Source organism: Salmo salar, chromosome ssa21, assembly GCF_905237065.1.
Source record: "Salmo salar chromosome ssa21, Ssal_v3.1, whole genome shotgun sequence".
NCBI lineage: Eukaryota > Metazoa > Chordata > Actinopteri > Salmoniformes > Salmonidae > Salmo > Salmo salar.
Genome location: NC_059462.1, coordinates 32,585,755 through 32,607,847, shown reverse-complemented (window position 1 = coordinate 32,607,847; position 22,093 = coordinate 32,585,755). Strand labels below are relative to the sequence as shown.

The following is a 22,093-nucleotide window of genomic DNA, read 5'->3' as shown; positions in this document are numbered from 1 at the left end:
GTCCTGTATAGTGCAGGAGCAAGTCTGGCGGCAGGGCCTCCTGAACAGGACGTTAGCATTTTCGTGGTGGCGTCCTGAACGATGTAAGTTATACTCCCCAAACTTCTCGAGCCACTTCGCCAGTTGACCTTCTGGTTCCTTTATACTGGACGAGCCCCCAGTGTTACCTTTCCTGCCTCGCCTCCAGACCGCAGTCGAGACGGCTCAGGGGAGCCTTCACTTGCTAGCTCCAGGGCCAGAGCAATTCACGGATGCTCTGGGGTAATTCCCACCTTTGTGGATCTTATCCGCTGCTAATGACGAGTTAGTCTGGAATTCCACTTAAGTAGTTGACATTTATTATACTTGTACACCATGTGAGGTAGTCTGAACGACAAAATAAAATAGTGGGCAAATGGAGCAAAAAGCGCGTAGCTCACAGTTTGGTTACATCTCCGCCACCACAACAACTGGGTCAAAAACAAAAGTTAAATTACTACGTTACCCATAATGCACTTCGTTGTTTTAAAGCTGTACCCCTACTTTACCAACATAATCACATCTAAAGATATTATATTATTTTGTGAGTATTAAAAAAACTGAAGCTGTTAGTTATATGTTAGTTATAAGTGGTGGAGAGGGTTGAAAATCAGACTTAAACTATTACGTTTTTAAAATACAAAAAACAGGTCACTTAAATGTTTCTAACCTAATTCTGCATCATTTTCTAGACCACCATAGTTACTGTCCTGTACTGTATGTAAGGTTTGTTCAAATAAACACATGATGCTCTTTCTCCAGACACCCCAGGCATGTGCAGCTCATAGGCAAGGCCCTGACAACAGCTTCTGTTTGAGAAAGGTAGAAGAACTTAATAGACCACTGATTGTGCATTGGTGACAACTAAAAGTGTTTTTCTCTGGCAAATGGCATAACTATTAATCCATTACATTTTTCAACAATAAGTAGTTTGTCTATATGGCTGGTTAGATTGAGAGGTGAGGCAGAAAAAAAAACAGTTTTGCAGCGCACGCGCGCCCAGCTCCATGGAGGCGCACTTCCGTCCACGCGCACGTCAGCAGGTGCAGACAGAGAGAAGTGGGGTCTCGTGGCTTCATCATCACTGCATCAAAATAACACCGGTATATAATACTTTTACATCAATATAACATTCTCAGAAGATGGTAGCAAAACAAAGGATCCGTATGGCAAACGAAAAGCACAGCAAAAACATCACGCAGAGAGGAAACGTTGCAAAGACCCTGGTGAGGCGACGCTTTTCTTCAGGCTGTGTGGGTTCCATCGTCAGACGAAAGGAGGTGCAAGCATGATGACACCGATTCAGTTAATCGTCACTTAGAATGGCATAATTTAAATAAATGTGACCCATCCATTTCATAATGATAAATTATTAATTGTGTATCTGATGTTATGTTATGGCTCATCTCTCTCGTCACATCAGACTCGGCATGTTGTATTTCATATGATTCATTTTAAATCGTTCGGATCAATACCCAAACCACAGGGCGCAATGAACGTGAGTTCAAGCCCTTCTCCATGTATTGTTATTCATGGTCCATAGGTTAACGTGTTGGTTTGTTGATCATTGATGGCTGTATGTTTCCTTTATGGTCTGGTGGTCTTCATGCTAAAACCGGCGGTTTGCCACACGGTTTACAGCCTGGGATTCTCCTGATCAATAATTTCTGAGAAATCAATGCCACGTAGATAACGGTCTAGATTGTCAATATGGATGGTGTCATCATATGGCTGTTCAGTCCATAAAGAGAGCCTGAGGTTGTTGATGAACTCTATGGTCCATCTGTATCCTGACCAGGTCTCACACACACTCTCTCACACACACACACAGACACTCACTCACTCACTCACTCACTCACTCACTCACAGACAGACAGACAGACAGACAGACAGACAGACAGAAAGGATATATGACAGATAGTGATACTGATTAATATGTAATCCTGGAATGTAGGTTTCCCTTTCTGATATGAATAGGTTACACTGTCCTGTGTTAGTTTAGATAGAGATACTGTACATTCAATTGTGTGCTGTAATAGCCTATAGCCTTAGGGAAATGGGAGGTGTGAGTCATTTTATTACATTGTCATTAGTGATGCACCGATATCTAATATTTTCCTTACAAAAAAAACCGTTACCGATAACCGATATTCAAAATGTTTAGAGGCCTTTTAATCATTCTAGTAGTTAAATAGTTAACACACACACACACGGACGCAGCGGTGTAAGGCACTGCATCTCAGTGCAAGAGGCTACAGTCCCTGGTTCAAATCCAGGCTGTATCACATCCGGCCGTGATTGGGAGTCCCATAGGGCGGCGCACATTTGGCCCAATGTTGTCTGGGTTTGGCCGGGGTAGGCCGTCATTGTAAATAAGAACTTGTTCTTAACTGACTTGCCAAGTTAAATAAAGGTTACGCACACACCACACCACACCACACCACACCACACCACACTGACAAAAAAAGTTATTTTGTTGGCATTTACGTATGTCCCCATTACCAGTAAAACATAATCAAAACCTATTTCTTTCACTTACTTGCTGTGCTGTTTGGTTGTTCATTTGTTCAGTCGTTTCATTCTCAACCAGGATTTCATCATACATGTCAAGCAGTGAAGTTTCAGCCCTGTCTGTCCGTGGCCTCTCTTCCTCGGTGCACACTGTCACTGTGTCCGTTTCCATCTTGTCCAGCTGTGTCTGTAACATTTCACGTAAACCCTGTTTCTTGTCTGCATCGAAGTAGCGGTCCTTATACATAGCATCAAGCATGGTGGCAACACAGTAAAGAGGCTCAGAGAGAATGCCACCGAATTGCTTGTTCACAGCCTCAAGTACTTTTGTAAGTTTTAACCCCATGGTCTGTCAGCAGTTTTGTTGAGCAGGTGTTTCAGTGCCATGACAGAGGGTATCACGTCTGCTGCAGACACAGTTGAGCTTATTTCTCCAGTCAGTTGTTCAAATGGAGCTAGGACTGTGTTCATGTTTCCAAGTTTCAAACATGTTCTCAAATGCCATTGAAATGGCAGCAGTGGTATGAGAACCAGCACATTCTTGAGCATGCAATACGGCTTTCCTCAGTATGAAATCCTCGTCGACCCACTGTGCTGTCAAACTCAGCATGCTCATGGGGCTGACATCGCTGGCCCAAATGTCAGTCGTGAATCTAATAACAGTTACGCCCATAGCAAGTAGCTCATAGATGTACGTTTCAACAATACTGTGTAACTCCGGTAGGGCAACATCTGAAAAATAGTGTATGCCGGGGATCGACCAGTCGGCAAAAGCCAACATCATCCACGACAGAGGACGGTTGATTGTCAAGGGCAATGAATTCCATTATCTTGGCGTTAGTCGATTTCGCCTTTGAGTTGTCTCGCTGAAATGTTCTTACTCTTTTCAAATGACTGCTGGACTTGAACTTGTTCAGTTGTTGGAAGTGTGAGCTTAGTATTTTTCTGCTTTTGTTCTGTGTAGCGCTGTGCTTTTCGTGGCATCATTACGTCATGTACCTACGTTATATAGGTATGCACGTCAGCTTTGACATTGGTTTTGCACATCGGCGTTAAACTAGACATTGGGCCGATGTTGGCATTTTTATTGAATATCGTCTGATTCCGATATGCTCACTGATATATCGTACATCCCTAATTGTCATAACTGCTGAATATAAAGTTACAGTATTTGGTTCCCAATCTATCCACCCTCTAACAGATTCCTTTTAAGGCTGGCTGATTTGTTTTATTGGTGCTCCTTGAGATGCCTGCTTATCTTCTGTCAACCTTGAATTATGAAACTATACCAGAAATCTTTACCTGCCGTCAACATGACTGCATTGTGTAAGGTGACACTGCATGGAATAGCTAGTTCACCGTGGGATACAGATTGTTGTCATTGTGTGTATTAGAATAAAGGAATACTTGGGGTTTACACTGTATATTCTAGATAGCTATTGTGTCATCCACAATAATACCACACCACCATCAGAAAGCACACGAGTGCTGTCCAACTGGATCACATCACCCAGACCAGACTTTGTAATAGTTTATGTTGGCGAGTCACGTGCTACAGGTCTAGACAGCCATGCTAACTCTGCATAACTCAGATTATTATTAGATCCACTCAGGCCTATTCTGGTGTGACTGTGTAAAAAACACCTACACAGTGATGAGGGCAGGGTTTAAAACCTGGTCGGAAACTTTCCCCATTCAGCACTTTCTCTTGATGTAAGTCTAGAGATAATAACATTGTAAGAACCTTCCTCCCTTGGATGTTTGTTCAACCTGGTTGGTCTTCCTCCACCAAGTTCTGTTTCCTGCAGGGCCATATTCTGCCATGATTTGACCGCCCTTAAACAACGTCTGACCTTGATCGTCATACTAACTTTAACCTTATGTCCGACTTTGTGTTCGGTGTGTGTGGCCAACATTAACCAACATTTTGGGGTTTTTAACAACTATTTAAACAACTAATTGACTGACGTAGGTTCAATTATTTGAATTCCATTTTGTAAATTTTTTCTATGAGCGCAGTGTGCACATTGCACAGTTTCTCTAGAGATAAATCAGATCATGCCCAACTGTGAATTGTAGTTTCCAACAGGCCAATATTCTACATAGTTTAGCACAGAAAACGTGGTAATTAACTACAATGACCATAATCCATTGCGCGCCTACTGGCCAGTCTGTGGGCGAGTTCATCATTACAGCCGACTTTAAAGGCGAATTGAGACTGATTGATCTACAAATCACCTTGCATCCTAAATAACTACTCACTATTATTTGTAGATTAGTCAGTCGGTCACAATTTACCCCATGATACGCCACAGTTTTGAAGCTATCGAACGCGTCCCATGTGTTTCTTTTATGCCTGCTACATTCGGTTAGTGTGGCGAAGACACGGAGGGAGAGGAGATGGAAGAAGGTGTGATTGAGAGCTGTTGTTTCGCGAGGCGTCTACCTGAAAATACATGATCTAAGTGATTTAGTAGTTGGTATTCAGCAGTCATAAAAATATTCCTTATTTACTTTGAAAAACAACTAAAATAGTGATTTTGTCAGACAGCATAGGCAGCCACTCTATAGAGATGATGACTTGGAATTAAATGATAAAGTCATCAAATAAAACAAATGTAATATACACAAAATAAATATTTTCTTTAAGTAATGTGAATAACTGATGGTCAATACAACTCTCCTTTCGTGGTCTCCAACTGCTCCTAAATACAAGTAAAACTAAATGCATGCTCTTCAACCGATCGCTGCCTGCACCTGCCCGCCTGTCCAGCATCACTTCTCTGGACGGTTCTGACTTAGAATTTGTGGACAACTACAAATACCTAGGTGTCTGGTTAGACTGTAAACTCTCCTTCCAGACTCACATCAATCATCTCCAATCCAAAGTTAAATCTAGAATTGACTTCCTATTTCGCAACAAAGCATCCTTCACTCATGCTGCCAAACATACCCTCGTAAAACTGACCATCCTACCAATCCTCGACTTCGGCGATGTCATTTACAAAATAGCCTCCAATACCCTACTCAACAAGCTGGATGCAGTCTATCACAGTGCCATCCATTTTGTCACCAAAGCCCCATATACTACCCACCACTGCGACCTGTACGCTCTCGTTGGCTGGCCTTCGCTTCATAATCGTCGCCAAACACATTGGCTCCAGGTCATCTACAAGACCCTGCTAGGTAAAGTCCCCCCTTATCTCCGCTCACTGGTCACCATAGCAGCACCCACCTGTAGCACGCGCTCCAGCAGGTATATCTCTCTGGTCACCCCTAAAGCCAACTCCTCCTTTGGTCGTCTCTCCTTCCAGTTCTCTGCTGCCAATGACTGGAACGAACTACAAAAATCTCTGAAACTGGAAACACTTATCTCCCTCACTAGCTTTAAGCACCAGCTATCAGAGCAGCTCCCAGATCACTGCACCTGTACATAGCCCATCTATAATTTAGCCCAAACTACTACCTCTTCCCCTACTGTATTTATTTATTTTATCTATTATTTTGCTCCTTTGCACCATATTATTTATATTTTAACTTTGAACTTTCTTCAAATTATAAATCTACCATTCCAGTGTTTTACTTGCTATACTTTATTTACTTTGCCACCATGGCTTTTTTTGCCTTTACCTCCCTTATCTCACATCATTTGCTCACATTGTATATAGTCTTATTTTTGTCTACTGTATCATTGATTGTATGTTGTTTTACTCCATGTGTAACTCTGTGTTCTTTGTATGTTGTCGAACTGCTTTGCTTTATCTTGGCCAGGTCGCAATTGTAAATGAGAACTTGTTCTCAACTTGCCTACCTGGTTAAATAAAGGTGAAATAAATAAAAATAAATAAAAAATAAGTGACAAGGAGTAATGGTCAGATTTCCTACAGCAGTGTTGTGGCGAGTGTAGGGAGTTATTCCATTGTGTGCTGGAAAGGAAATTTAGCCAAGGAGGACTTAAACAAGCTTGGCAAAATCATCAAGAAAGCCAGTGCTACAATTGGCTGCAGCCTGGAATCAATGCAGGACATGTTTATAAAAAGGCTCCAAGCAAAAACACACATGATCATGGACAATGACACACACCCACTCCACAGCACTCTAACACGACACAGGATAAGCTTCAGTAGCAGTTTCATCCTGCCCAGAAGTTCCACAGAGAGGTTTAGATGGCCATGTTTACCCACAGCCATGAGGCTTTATAACGAGTGTAATTGATTAACAGTTTGATGTCTTCCTATTGTGAACGGTGTTTTTGCTTGTTTTTCCTCCTGAGTAAGATAGAAAACAGCACTTGAAATTGACTTTATTATTTTACAGATACTAAGGTGCATGTACCTTCATGTGTCAATGTGTTTTTTTTTATGTGTCCGTCATTGTTACGTGTCCTGTCCTTGTAAGTTATTGATGATGCATGCTGTAATAGAACAATTTCCCAGATTGGGATTAATAAATGAATACCCTACTCTACCATCATGGGATTTTATTAATTGTTTTATTATGTGTTGTTACTGCATTCAACCCACAATGCATAGTGCATTTAATGTTTAAAACAATTATTGAAACTGAAATGGAAAACCGTGATAATTTGTAATAATCGAAACTGGACCGACCTCAAATGGCACTAATCTCTCAGCACTAAAGACAACACATATCACATAGTGAAGTTTTAATGACATTTGACCTATATGTCTCAGTGGTTGAACATTGTTGTTTTCTCTCTCCACTCCCTCTCAGCGACCTCAGGAGGAGAAGTACCCCGTGGGGCCCTGGCTCCTGGCTCTGTTCGTCTTCGTCGTCTGTGGATCAGGTAATGCCCAGATTCTGTGGAGATGTGTGAGAGAACTGTGGAAACTCATTCATTCAATCAGGAGTTCAACTTTCTGTTTCACGTTAGCCTTGATATTACTCACGTAGGGAACTAACCAGATTTCAGTTTCTCTTCAGTTTTCTGCTCAGTGACTTCACCTGACTGGATGTTGTTCTGTGTAACAACAGCCACTTTCTCTCTCAGCCATTTTTCAGATCATCCAGAGCATCAGGATGGGAATGTGATCCAGAGGCCCCACCAGACTCCCCTTTCCCCCTCACCAGACCTGGGGCTGCTCGCTACCCTACGTCCCTAACACCTCCAGGAGGCCCGACTCAGGACAGCTCTTTGTCCATCAGGGAAGGCCTGGGAGAGGAATGGACCACCCTTCCCCCCTGCCGTCCTCGATCACGTTTACAGAGTTCCAGGCAGGAAGATGAAAGCTTTTCTACTGACAGTTTGAACCACAACAACTGGCTGGATGAACCTTGTACAGTGTGTCTTATACCTGCTCATATGTGTGAGTGTTTGTGTGTATGAGAGAGTGTGTGCAGTCCAAGATGTGACTGGCTGCTGACAATGTGCCATACTGCTGTGTTTCTATATTTATCTGTGTTGCGTGAGAACCTTTTTTTAAATAAATGTGACTTTGTTTGGGAAATGTCTGGTTTCAGTTCCACTTTGGCTGCTCCTATCCCAGTGCATGTTGTCCGCAAATTAAGCCTGTTTACAGTGTGGTTAATTTGGGGATTCCTAGCTATTTGTTTCCTGGTGTGTGTACAGTACGTGTGTTATATACAGTGCAATCGGAAAGTATTCAGACCACGCAACTTTTTCCACATTGTTACGTTACAGCCTTATTCTAAATAAAAAATAAAAAAATTATCCTCAGCAATCTACACACAATACCCCATAATGACAAAGCGAAAATTGGTTTTAATACATTTTTGCTAATTTAATTACAAATAAAAAACAGATACCTTATTTATGTAAGTATTCAGACCCTTTGCTATGAGACTCGAAATTGAGCCCAAATGCATCCTGTTTCCATTTATCATCCATGAGATGTTTCTACAACTTGATTGGAGTCAACCTGTGGTAAATTCAACTGATTGAATATGATTTGGAAAGGCACACACTTGTCTATGTAAGGTCCCACAGTTGACAGTGTATGTCAGAGCAAAAACCAAGCCATGAGATCGAAGGTATTGTCCGTAGAGCTCTGAGACAGGATTGTGTCGAGGCACAGATCTGGGGAAGGGTCCCGAAAAATGTCTGCAGCATTGAAGGTCCCCAAGAACACAGTGGTCTCTAAATGGAAGAAGTTTGGAACTACCAAGACTCTTCCTAGAGCTGGCCACCTGGCCAAACTGAGCAATCGGGGGAGAAGGGCCTTGGGCAGGGAGATGACCAAGAACCTGATGGTCACCCTGACAGAGCTCCAGAGTGCCTCTGTGGAAACGGGAGAACCTTCCATCTCAACAACCATCAGACAACCATCTCTGCAGCACTCCACCAATCAGGCCTTTATGGTAGTGTGGCCAGACGGAAGCCACTCCTCAGTAAAAGGCACATGAAAACCCGCTTAGTTTGCCAAAAGGCACCTAAAGGACTCAGACCATGAGAAACAAGATTCTCTGGTCTGATAAAACCAAGATTGAACTCTTTGGCCTTAATGCCAAGTGTCACGTCTGGAGGAAACCTGGCACTATCCCTTCGGTGAAGCATGGTGGTGGCAGCATCATGCTCTGGGGATGTTTTTCAGTGTCAGGGACTGGGAGACTAGTCAGTATTGAGGGAAAGATTAACGGAGAAAGTGCAAAGAGATCCTTGATGAAAAGCTGCTCCAAAGCACTCAGGACCTCAGACTGGGAGGAAGGTTCACCTTTGCACAGGACAATGACCCTAAGCACACAGCTAAGACAACGCAGAGGCTTTGGAACAAGTCTCTGAATGTCCTTTAGTGGCCCAGCCTGAGCCCGGACTTGAACCCAATTGAACATCTCTGGAGAGACCTGAAAATAGCGATGCAGCGGCTCTCCCCATCCAACCTGACAGAGCTTGAGAGGATCTGCAGAGAAGAATGGGAGAATCTCCCCAAATATAGGTGTGCCATGCTTATAGCATCATACGCAAGAAGACTCTGGGCTATAATTGCTGCCAAAGGTGCTTCAACAAAGTACTGAGTAAAGGGTCTAAATATTTCATGTAAATATGATATTTCAGTTTTGTATTAATACATTTGCAAAAATTTCAAAAAACCCGTTTTTGCTTTGTCATTGTGGGGTATCGTGTGTAGAATGATGAGGGAGAAAAAGAACAATTTAAACCATTTTAGAATAAGGCTGGAACGTAACTAAATGTGGAAAAAGTCAAGGTGTCTGAATACTTTCTGAATGCACTGTAACTTATCATGGAACCACACACTTGCGAAATGCAGGTGTCTAAATTCCAGGTGCTAAAGTACCATGACTAATTACCAGGATTCAAATGTCATGCCCTTTCTCCAACTAACATACAGTATCTGTATGAAACGGGTTATGTCTTATTACTCAGCTTCTCAACCTTATGTCTCCTTCTGGGGTGGAAAAAGTACAGATACCTTAATAAAAAATAACTCAAGTAAAAGTGAGTCACCCAGTAAAATATAGTTTTGAAGTATTTGGTTTCAAATTAACTTTTGATAATGAAGTATATTTTAGCAATTACATTTACATTTGATACTTAAGTTTATGTCATTGCTAAAATATACTTAAGTATCAAAAGTAAAAGTATACATCATTTAAAATTCCTTATATTCCTTTTTTAAATGATAAATTACGGATAGCCTGGGGCACACGCCAACACTCACATAATTTACAAAGGAAGCGTTTGTGTTTAGTGAGTCCGCCAGATCAGAGGCAGTAGGGATGACCAGGGATGTCCTCTTGATAATTGTGTGAATTGGACCATTTTCCTGTCCTGATAAGCATTAAAAATGTAACTAGTACTTTTGGATGTCAGGGAAAATGTATGGAGTAAAAAGTACATTATTTTCTTTAGGAATGTAGTGACATTATTTTCTTTAGGAATGTAGTGAATTAAAATTAAAAGTTGTGAAAAATATAAATAGTAAAGTACAGATACCCCCAAAAACTACTTAAGTAGTACTTTAAAGTATTTTTACTTAAGTACTTTACACAATTGGTCTCCCCAAACCATCCTACTTCAAGGCAGGTGGCAGATCTTCATTTGAATGGAATGCTGTTCAGTGAGGTGTGGAGTTATATAATCGCTGTTTGTTCACACGAATCATCAGCCTGAGCAAGGCGCTTTTCATTCCCAGTTGTTCGGAAGTTGGGGTGATTTGTGGACCATGTAATCTATGCAGCTGCTACCTAAGGCCGACCCTGGTGAAAAGCAGGAAGCAAGGAAGAGCTCAACCAATAGCTCGCAGTATACAGGCAGTGCAGCAGTCTGTTTCATATATTATTTCTTCAGTGTACAGTAGGATGATGTTGCTCTAGTCCAGACACTGATCTAAGGCCAGTTTTACATTCCCCCTCCATAATGGTTAAAGGGTGACTTCCTGATTTGGCCTCATTTTAGATTTGGTTCATGCTAGCGGCCATGACTGAATTCAAACATGAGTTGGTTTCGGGGTGTGGTTTGATGTGTGTTCGCAGCTGGGAATAGTTAATCAAATCATTTCGCCAATTAGCTTCAACCAGGCTGGTGTGAGACCTTGGAAAAATTGGTTTGACTTTGGCAGGGTTGGGTAGGTTACTTTTTAAACCCATCGCTTTCTACTACATATAACATAACAATTAAACGATATCTTTACAATAAAAACCAAAGATCTTCAAGAATAGGATTTGGAATATGGAAGCATAGATTAGCCAAATTATTTTACCTGAGCATAACCCCAAAACGAAGGACTTATTAGCCAGCCCTACTCTGTTTATGATTTTGTTGTCATAGAGGACTGATTGGGCTCATTGCTTCGAATTGAAAAATAAATGCTGCGCTCATGGAATGGCATGCGCTGAGCACTACTGAAATGTTATATGTGAAATAATGATTTTACATGTGAAAAATGAATGCCATATGCTGCATTTGCTATAGGCCTATTGTTTACCTTTTTGTTGGTGACACTTTGATATCTTGATAATATGCAGCTATCTAAAGGGCAAATCCAGATGGATCAATAACAAAATGGGTGTCCCGCCTCTGAGGCACGGCCCTGGAGAAATGTAACCACTCTCAGATTAATAGACAGAGCTATGGATGCAAAGACTGACCATCCATGATATCAAAATGATTGTTTTAACCATGTTATGCTATACAGTGTTTACATTTAAAATGTTTACAAACATTGGAGAAAAACAAGCTTATATTTTGGGTTCTGATGGAGTGTGACAGTTCAACTAAGCACGAGGCGTTTATAAGTTATATTCTTCAAGAGTCAATGGATATATATATATAATTGATAAGTCCAAAAATGGATGTAGCAACTGCAGATTGCCCCTTTAAGTCTGTAAAAAGTGTGCAAGTTTGAGTATGTGTCCATTAGGCCTATGGATTCATTTATTTTATCAGCATGAATTAGATTGAGCAATAAAAGCCCCACTTTTATTCCATTGGCTGGGATCCGCACTATGCGGCTGTTGCAAGAGCGCATTTTTCACTGGCTGTGCACTGGTTTCAAAAACAATGATTGATAGGCAGCTTAAACTTCTTGAATTCAACCATTATTGGGTTCAAATACACATTTAGATTTGTGAACAGCCATCCACAACAACCACAATCCCTAAGGCGCAAATAGTTAAATGAGAGAGCAGCAGTGTGATTCACATCCATGCGCTATGTAGTTACAGTTGAAGTCGGAAGTTTACATACACTTAGGTTGGAGTCATTAAAACTGTTTTTTCAACCACTACACTGATTTCTTGTTAACAAACTATAGTTTCGGCATCTACTTTGTGCATGACACAAGTAATTTTTCCAACAATTGTTTACAGACAGATTATTTCACTTGGCTTTAGAAGCTCCTGATTTGAGTCAATTGGAGGTGTACCTGTGGATGTACTTCAAGGCCTACCTTCATACCTTCAAAATCAAAATGAATAAGCCAAGACCTCAGAAAAATAATTGTAGACCTCCACAGGTCTGGTTCATCCTTGGGAGCAATTTCTAAATGCCTGAAGGTACCAAGTTCATCTGTACAAACAACAGTACGCAAGTATAAACACCATGGGACCATGCAGCCGTCATACCGCCCAGGAAGGAGACACATTCTGTCTCCTAGAGATGAACGAACTTTGGTGCAAAAAGTGCAAATCAATCCCAAAACAACAGCAAAGGACCTTGTGAAGATGCTGGAGGAAACAGGTACAAAAGTATCTATATCCACAGTAAAACGAGTCCTATATCGACATAACCTGAAAGGCCGCTCAGCAAGGAAGAAGCCACTGCTCCAAAACCGCCATAAAAAAGCCAGACTACGTTTTGCAACTGCACATGGGGACAAAGATCGTACTTTTTGGAGAAATGTCCTCTGGTCTGATGAAACAAAAATATAACTGTTTGGCCATCGTTATGTTTGGAGGAAAAAGGTAGATGCTTGCAAGCCGAAGAACACAATCCCAACCGTGAAGCACGGGGGTGGCAGCATCATGTTGTGGGGGGTGCTTTGCTGCAGGAGGGACTGGTGCACTTCACAAAATAGATGGTATCATGAGGCAAGAAAATGATGTGGATATATTGAAGCAACATCTCAAGACCTCAGTCAGGAAGTTAAAGCTTGGTCGCAAATGGGTCTTCCAAATGGACAATGACCTCAAGCATACTTCCAAAGTTGTGGCAAAATGGCTTAAGGACAACAAAGTCAAGGTACTGGAGTGGCCATCACAAAGCCCTGACCTCAATCCCATAGAAAATTTGTGGGCAGAACTGAAAAAGCGTGTGCGAGCAAGGTCTACAAGCCTGACTCAGTTACACCAGCTCTGTCAGGAGGAATGGGCCAAAATTCTCCCACCTTATTGTGGGAAGCTTGTGGATGGCTACCCGAAACGTTCGACCCAAGTTAAACAATTTAAAGGCAGTGCTACCAAATACTAATTGAGTGTTTGTAAACTTCTGACCCACTGTGAATGTGATGAAATAAATAAAAGCTGAAATAAATCATTCCCTACACTATTATTCTGACATTTCACATTCTTACAATAAAGTGGTGATCCTAACTGACCTAAAACAGGACATTTTTACTGGGATTAAATGTCAGGAATTGTGAAAAACAGTTTAAATGTATTTGGCTAAGGTGTATGTAAACTTCCGACTTCAGCTGTATATCCGTATCGCAGTAGACTACACCACTGCATAATCTTTGGATGCTGACAGCAGTCACACGATTGGAAGACATAGCTTGGACTGTAGCCGACAAAAGCCTTCTTTCTTTTTTTCTTTCTTTTCTTTCTCTTTTCCCGCAATTGATCAGACACATTTGGTGTCATCATAGTAGTGTCTTGACTTGTGGTCAGACTCGCAAACATCCTTTCTGAATTTAAAAGTAATCCTCTCAGTACTCATCTAGGTATTCAAAAGTATCTGGAATCTGATTACAATATTTTTGCTGGTAACGGATTAAAGTTCCTGTTTAGTTTGTAAACCTTTACATGTAATGGATTACAAAAAAATAGTAAGTGTTATCCATTACCAGCAAAAATATCCAACCCTGGACTTTGGGTAGCCCCTCTCTAGGGATAGTTAGGGACCGCCAATTCATTGGCCAATACATTACACAATGTAAAATGGGACATTATTTTCATGTTGCACATCTTTAAGTTGTTTCACTGAACACTTTCAATATTTGGATAAGAATTTCTACAATTTATAGTTGGTTTGATGTTTTTAAGTCATTGAAATTTGGAGATATTGACCTTTTAAAATATTGTCCCATGTAATTGTGTAATTTACTGCTGGTTCCCAGCTAGCCCCATAGGGATATCGAATGTCCAACCAAATTGACCATGGGCATTACCATCGGCTGCGCTCCTAATTGATTACTTGGGTGCTGCAAGCTGTGGGCAGGAATAAAATAAACTCACAAAAAACTGTTACGCCGCCTTTCATTTCGTGACAATTTATTTTCTATCCTCTCGCAAATCTCACGAGACAGACTTTGACCAAAAATATCCTACAGATTAAATAAGGTAAATTATTTAAAGTACATATGTAAATTAAGGTTATCTATTTAACTATAGAAGCATGAATCGCAAGGAGAGACATGAACAAGTGGATTTTGATTCCTTTAACATTTTTATTGAAAGTTGTGAAGTGCAACTGTAATTGTGTTATGTATGTTTACAATACCTCATCTGGTTTGAGGAAACATGCACAGAACATGAGCTTACAACTTATACATAGAATGCAAAAAATCGATTTGTTTTTCTTTATGATATTCAGAGTACGGTGTTTGTTAAGTTAAAGAGTTGATCAGGAAGTACTTCACTGTCAAAAAATGAAAACAAATGAAATAAAAATTCACGAGGGGTGCAATACTTCAAATAATTTCAAGTGAACAATGGTTTACAGTAACCGTTAATGTTGTAACCCAGGATATGAATAGTGGATACAGTCATCTGTCTGTTAAATAACCTCCACAGCTCGCCATACTCCTGAATTACAGCATTATAAAAGAGACTGCACAAATCTTCAGGCCAGCCCATTACTAGCTCCCTCTTCATTTGTACTTCACCTACATAGCATCTGGTCTTCTCTCCTTATATCACTATATTACACAGTACTTACACTAAATATACAGAGATATACATCATGTAGAAAGGCCATCAACTCATCTTTGAAAATGCAGCTTAGCCTAACATCTCAACCCCTCAGCTTCATTACATGAATAGAGAATCCACCAAGATAACAGGGTGCAGGGCTGAGGGGCTTAAACTTAAATACAGGGAAAAACCCTCATTATCATCATCCCTCCTTTAATAAGCAAATGTAGGCTACTACACCCTTCAACCTCACAGTTAAAATGATGACGTCAATGGAAGTGTTGTGTTCTCCCTCTAGACCTCCTCTCCTCTCGCCCCATGCCAGATGGGGACTATTACACGATGATAAATCCTCACAGATTATTGAAGTTGTCACAATGAGAGGGGCTCTATTCTCCGTCTGTCCCTCTCTGTATCGCACAGAAAAAAAGAGAACAGCTGCATTTATTTACATTATTAGGATTCAGCGAAGCATGGTGACTCCCATCACTATCTCCCTCCATCATTGTTACCACTGAAGTCGACATCACCTGAAATCCATTGATACAGGCACAGTGATTCTTTGTTAAGTTTTTCTTCCATGTATTTTTGAGCAATGTTCATTCTCCTATAACAGCCTCCTTTTCTCCTCTCCTAGGTAGATTGTCTTTGATATTGTGTTATAAAGCGCCTTGAAACGACAACACCACCCGTCGCCGCTCCCAGAGTTAAATATGTGCAAATTCTTGTCTTAACAGCGTAGCCTCCTGCAGTGAAGGCCTGGTTGTTCTGCAGTGTTAGAACAGAATATGTCTGAGGACAGTCAGTCAGACCCTGGTTGGTTGATAGGTTGCTTCATCCACCCCTCTCCCGGGGTAGGCGGTGATGCTATGCTGAGGGTCCAGAGTTGTGTGAGGTTGGCTGCAGTTGGGTTGGGGGTAGGGCTGGTGCCTGGGTCTGGGCCGGTGGCTGTGTGGAGGTGGGAGGGGAGCCCGCCTGGGTCTGGGCCTGGAACTGAGCCATCTGCTCTGGGCTGGCCAGGGTCTTTAGAAGGCTGTTCTCCTGCTCAAGCTGAGAGTTCCTCTCAATCAGCTCCTTGATCTGCTCCTTCAGAACCTCCACTTCCTCCCTCACTGCATACATCAGGTGGCTCTTCACCAGGTCCTAAAGGCACAGAGAGGAACAGAGAACAGAGTTTAACATGGCAATAATTACACATACAAAAAAATACTTCTGAAATGACCCTGTACGGCTCAGTTGGTAGGGAATGGTACTTTAAAACACCAGGATTGTAGGTTTGATTCCTGGGGCCACCCATACATGAAATGCATAATGTGACCATAATTACAAACAAAAAACAATTTTAAGTTTGTGTTCTGTTTTTCAAATGACCTTAAACATATATCATACATTTTTATCATATCAAGAGTAAGCATAGCATTACTACTGCCCTTTCTATGGGAATTACTATGTAATATTGTCAGTAGCTTCTGTGGTCTGTTTTAATATAAGAAGTGAGTCTGATGTTTAACACAATCTGTTGAACATGTGGTGAAAATCAAAAGAAAGATTCTGTAGATTATAAAACAAATAATCCTAGGGTCTAACCCTCCCCTTCCTCTGAAGCCAGGACGCAACGTCACCAAACACACAAAATGGCCGGCCCACATATAGGCTTTAGCAAATCGGAGCCCGCGATATTTATACCCAGGGGTCAAAGACTATGTTTGCCTAGCAACAACGGCAAGCCAAGCACGGGATGGCGTGGGAGAGAGAGAGAGCGTCCTCAGCAGGCAGGGATCCAGGGACAATAAAACATCACAACCATGAGGAACTGAAAATAAAAGTCTGCACGCACGCTCATCTCCCTGTGTCAACGAGTTTATTCAAATAAATGGTAGCTTCAGGTAGAAATCGAAACGGAATGTTTTACAGAACTGAATCCTTACTACAGATTACAAAAATTAAAATAAAGCGATTGTGCCACCATGGTAAACTGTATGGTAAAAGTCCATGTCATACTGATACGACTTTCAATGATGATACCTGGCTAACGTTAATGCCCCCATAGATACACTTTGGCAAACGACGTATTAAACGGACGTCAAGGCACATAACACCATATGCTGCTACATAGTTGCCAGAGCATCAAGGTATTCACGAGCCATCATCTATGTAACAGCGCCCCAAAAAATGGTTACAAAGAAACGAGGAAATCAAGAGCGACATGATGTTTCAACTGCAGTAGTAGGCATATTGCAAAGAGAATCAGCAATAGGTCTGTATTTTGCGTGACTTCCCAGTTCTGGTCGGTTACGTGGTTATGTAATCCATTCATTAAGCTGACTGATGCAACGTTTTCTTCTGAACTGATCATTCTTCGAACTACGTTATATATGCATATGTAGTATAGATGTAGTATAGATAGCAGACAAGAAAGGTGAGTTAATATATCAACTTACCATAGCCTGTTCGATTTTGTTGTCTATGGCCACCACACTGGCTCCTGACGAACTGGAAGAATGAAAAGAAAAAAGTCTTAACACACTGCATCGGTAAGAATGAATGATTAAAAGATAGGCATACTGTCGATGTTGCAGATCTAATACCAGCCATTTCAATACACAGTGGAATACAGTATAATTATCCTTATACAGGTGACCACTTCCGCTAAAGACCATTCTAGAGCAAAGTGTTCAGGGTGTACTGAAATGACCGTAGACAATATTCCTCCCAAATAATCCGAATATGTTATTTCATTGTCATCCATGTAAAAATGAACCATGGGTGATGTGTACAGTTAAGGTACAGCATCTCCCGAGCCAACAGTAAGCGAAGCCAACCCAGTAAGGCATCATGACGACAAGTCACATTTTCTCTCTTACTGAACCAAATAAAAAGAATCATTAGGCTATACTTGTATTTCAATGATAAAGTTCTCTATAATAGATTGACTCCGAGTATAAACGAGGGTTTCTTTCAGCATACAGACTATAAACTGCCCACACTAGGCATCCTCCTTGCAGCAAGTCACTGCTATATTTACCTATTGTTGAGCCTGACAGGCGAACTATCCGCGCTCAGCAACGAAGATAAAAACGAAATAGAAAAATTCCTTAGCTGGCAAACACCGAGATCCATCGCCACTGTTGTATAGCACGGAGTATTCATGCTATATTACAGATAAACTAAGCTTTAACCAACGGAAAACTCGACGATTATCGTGTATCACATTCTCTACTTCCGTGGTTCGGAGAGGAGGTATTAGGCACTTTGTGTCCCGTCAGAAAATCATCCTATCCCGGGGAGCCTGTACATCTACTGCTGCACCACAAAGAATATCCAAGGTCAGCTCATCTCAGCTCGGCAGAAAATCTGCAGCCTGGGACATTTGCATAATTTATCTAAGAAAAACAGGACTCCGAATCACCCCATTGGTGGAGGGATACTGATATTAGCATAATCTATGTAGGAACGCCCCTACCTGCGGCTCAGCCGACACATTATCATAAATTATTCAGAGATGCGCCCTCACCCGCCGAAACTGGGAAAAACCGGATGAGATGAGGAGGAACACAACAGTCCCTCCAAGACACAAAGGGATGTTTACTTGTCGAGAATTTGGCTACCAACAATTGGCTGAATACCATGAATTACTGGCAACCACAACACGAGAAAGGTGACAATAAACGGATGTATTTTGTGCATTTACAACAACCAAAATGACTGTAAACCCGATGAAAGTAGATATTATAAACAAAAACTAAGAAGTCATTCACATATAGTAGAAAATAACCTTTCAAGACCCTTGCAGGTGCAAAAACAAAAAAAGACTTCAATGTTAACATACCACCCCCTGGCGGTTACTATGAGAACAAGAGTCCCACACAAGACAAGGATCAAATCAAATTTTGTCACGAGCTGAATAGAACAGGTGTAGACTTTACTGTGAAATGGTTACTCATGAGCCCTTTCCCAACAATGCAGAGTTAAAATGTATGAAAAGGATGACACTCCAGTGACAGTCCACACAGGGTTTACTCCAACCAATTAAGAAAATACCCAATAACAACAAGTAAACAGATTCATTCAGATCTCTTCCAGCACAAGTTGTGTATGTGTGCCTGGGACACAGGATTGCCAGACTAACTATAGATGAGTCAGACACTAACCCAATCACGTGAGGGAAGCCCTCCATCCATCATGCCTCAAATTACTGAGACAAGCCAGAGACGCATGTGCTACATTTTTTAGTGCTTCAGAAATTAGGAGAAGAGATGCCGTGCGTCAGTCTCCAAACAAAAACAATGTAGCCTCACAAAAGACCTATTGACTGTGAGCAAAACACTAAGAAGTGGGTAAGTGACTTGACTGGCAAGATGGATAGTGGATAATTTTATAAATGTTCTGGAAAAGACAATGCTAGAAAAACTTAGAAACTGAACCAGTGTTTTCCAAACATCTCATTGAGCACCCTGAGCCTGTATACTTATTTTCTGTATTCCAGAACTAGCAAAGTTGATCCAAAGTGGTCACCTAATCGTCAATCACATCATTCGATAAATTAGGGATTTTTTTCTGGAACAAAAAGGGGCTTAGGTGGCAGGGGGTGGCTGAATTTTACAGAACATTTCTCCAAGGAGCTGAGATAAATAAATAAAAATCTGTTTTTAAGCAAATTACCTGCAATTGTACACATTTTGCCATACAGCTGAGAGAAAATGTTGTAATTTTAAAACATTTCATGCAATTCTACAAAACGGAGCTGAGAGAACGTTTTGCCGTTTTAAATCAAATTTTTGTTCCTCTGCTCACTTCCTCGTATTTACAGACTCAGAAACTATGTTATAGGTTAGTGCCTGTGGCTTCTCCCTGACCCCAAGCTATAGCTAGCCTTTAGATATTTTCAGTCTGAAGTAAGAGATGTCCATTAACTCAATTAAGGGGTTGGTTTTAAATAGCACTTGTTCAGATGCTCCAAGCACTTTTTATTGTATGGGGCAAAGAAACACACCTCAGTGTAGCAAGCAACTGGGTGATGTCATGGTATCCATAATAAAACTGGTTGTTTGGATCCTGGATGCTGATTGGACAAGCAGTGTTTCAAGCCTTGGTGTATTGGCCATCACAGACACACCTATGCCTGCTAACAGTTCCATCTGAAAATTATCACTGCGCCTCCATAAGAATATCATGTTAATGTTGCTGTCCCAATCATCTCTTGTAATTATCACAACTCGCACATTATTTCCCCTTACTTCCTGCCTAGCATTTAGTTTGGTACAGCGGAGGTTAATATAAGCCTCGCTTATCTGCCTGTCCGACCTCAGAAACAATGTTTCACTTTTGAATTTAGATGTCTGTAGTATCATACATGGAGTGAACGGTGCCAGACAACTTTTTCTGAGTCAATCGAAATCACACATCGTCATTATTATGGGACATACCCGAATAAATGCCAACAGAAAAAAAACAATCAAACGGAAATGTAGCTAGAGTATAAGTATACCGACATCCCAGGTTCAATTTTTGACGTGACTGAGTTAGCGGAATTTGGCTGGCTAGCAAGCAAGTGACAAGAACGATATCTAGCCTGCATACCATTTTGTTTAGAACGGGCGACCAGTCCTTTTGCACAGCAACAATGCAAAAATAATTAGCGACTGGGTCGCTAATTAGCAACATGACCAAAAGAACTAACGAGCAGATTTTTGTGTCTGTACTATATCTTCTGGTGAAAGAATTAAATGTTATTAGCTAATTTACTTATCAAAATAACATTTTAATGAAAATATGCAATTCATTGTTCTTCAATATGTTGGTAACAGTTCTATAAAAGCAATAAGGCTATCACATTGGGCTGAATAACGTCATTTACCTGTGATTGTATTGATGATACAGCATTGCCTCTTGTGCCTTATTGCTTAACTTCATTGGGATAGGGGGCAGTATTTTCATGTTCGGATGAAAAGCGTGCCCAGAGTAAACTGCCTGTTACTCAAGCCCAGAAGCTAATATATGCATATTATTAGTAGATTTGGATAGAAAACACTGACGTTTCTAAAACTGTTTGAATGATGTCTGTGAGTATAACAGAACTCATATTGCAGGCGAAAACCTGAGAAAAATCCAACCAGGAAGTGGGAAATCTGAGGTTTGTAGTTTTTCAAGTGATTGCCTATCCAATATACAGTGTCTGTGGGGTCATATTGCACATCCTAAGGCTTCCACTAGATGTCAACAGTTTTTAGAACGTCGTTTCAGGCTTCTACTGTGAAGGGGGAGAGAATAAGAGCTGTTTGAACCAGGTGTCTGGCAGAATGCCATGAGCTAAGTCACGCGCACGGCCGTGAGCTGCGTTCCTTTTCATTTCTAAAGACAAAGGAATTGTCTGGTTGGAATATTATTGAAGATTTATGATAAAAACATCCTAAAGATTGATTCTATACATCGTTTGACATGTTTCTACGAACTGTAATAGACTTTTTTGACTTTTCGTCTGGACTTGCGCGTGTCTTGTGAATTTCGATTGGTGAACTAAATGCGCTAACAAAAAGGAGGTATTTGGACATAAAGATGAACTTTATCGAACATTTATTGTGGAACTGGGAGTCTTGAGTGCATTCTGCCGAAAATCAGCAAAGGTAAGTGAAGATTTATAACGCTGTTTATGACTTTTGTTGACTCCACAACTTGGCGGGTAACTGTATAGCTTGCTTGATGGCTGAGCGCTGTACTCAGAATATTGAAAAATGTGCTTTCGCCGTAAAGCTGTTTTGAAATCTGACAAAGCGGTTGCATTAAGGAGAAGTTTATCTTTAATCCTATGCAAAACACTCATATCTTTAATCAAAGTTTATGATGTGTATTTCTGTAAATTGATGTGCTCATTCACCGGATGTTTTGGAGGCAAAACATCTCTGAACATTACGCGCCAATGTAAAATGTTTTTTTTTTGGATATAAATATGAACTTTATCGAACAAAACATACATGTATTGTGTAACATTGAGTTC

At 40.9% G+C, this 22,093-nt stretch overlaps 2 protein-coding genes across 5 annotated transcripts in view; one reads left to right on the top strand and one right to left on the bottom strand.

Annotated features, from left to right (window-relative positions):
* Window positions 1-1,042: 1,042 nt before the first annotated feature.
* Window positions 1,043-7,997, top strand: LOC106582177 (stress-associated endoplasmic reticulum protein 2). 2 transcript variants are annotated; one of them, XM_014164989.2, is made up of 3 exons: window positions 1,043-1,244; window positions 7,264-7,336; window positions 7,541-7,997. In XM_014164989.2, the coding sequence occupies exons 1-3, from the start codon at window positions 1,161-1,163 to the stop codon at window positions 7,579-7,581; spliced, it is 198 nt and encodes a 65-aa protein (XP_014020464.1). In that variant the 5' UTR covers window positions 1,043-1,160; the 3' UTR covers window positions 7,582-7,997. The 2 variants fall into 2 exon arrangements, with proteins under 2 accessions (XP_014020464.1, XP_014020463.1); XM_014164988.2 differs by having other exon boundaries at window positions 1,043-1,298.
* A 6,616-nt stretch (window positions 7,998-14,613) lies between these two features.
* LOC106582217 (TSC22 domain family protein 1) overlaps window positions 14,614-22,093 on the bottom strand; it is an 80,347-nt gene continuing 72,867 nt past the window's right edge. For 2 of the 3 annotated variants that reach the window (XM_014165072.2, XM_045704686.1), the window contains exons 2-3: window positions 17,541-17,592; window positions 14,614-16,242 (exon numbers count right to left, since the gene is read on the bottom strand). In XM_014165072.2, coding sequence (XP_014020547.2) covers window positions 15,967-16,242; window positions 17,541-17,592 — 328 coding nt within the window. In that variant the 3' untranslated portion in view covers window positions 14,614-15,966. Of the gene's footprint in view, window positions 16,243-17,540; window positions 17,593-18,124; window positions 18,442-22,093 lie in introns of those variants that run through there. The other variant, XM_045704685.1, reaches the window with a different exon arrangement.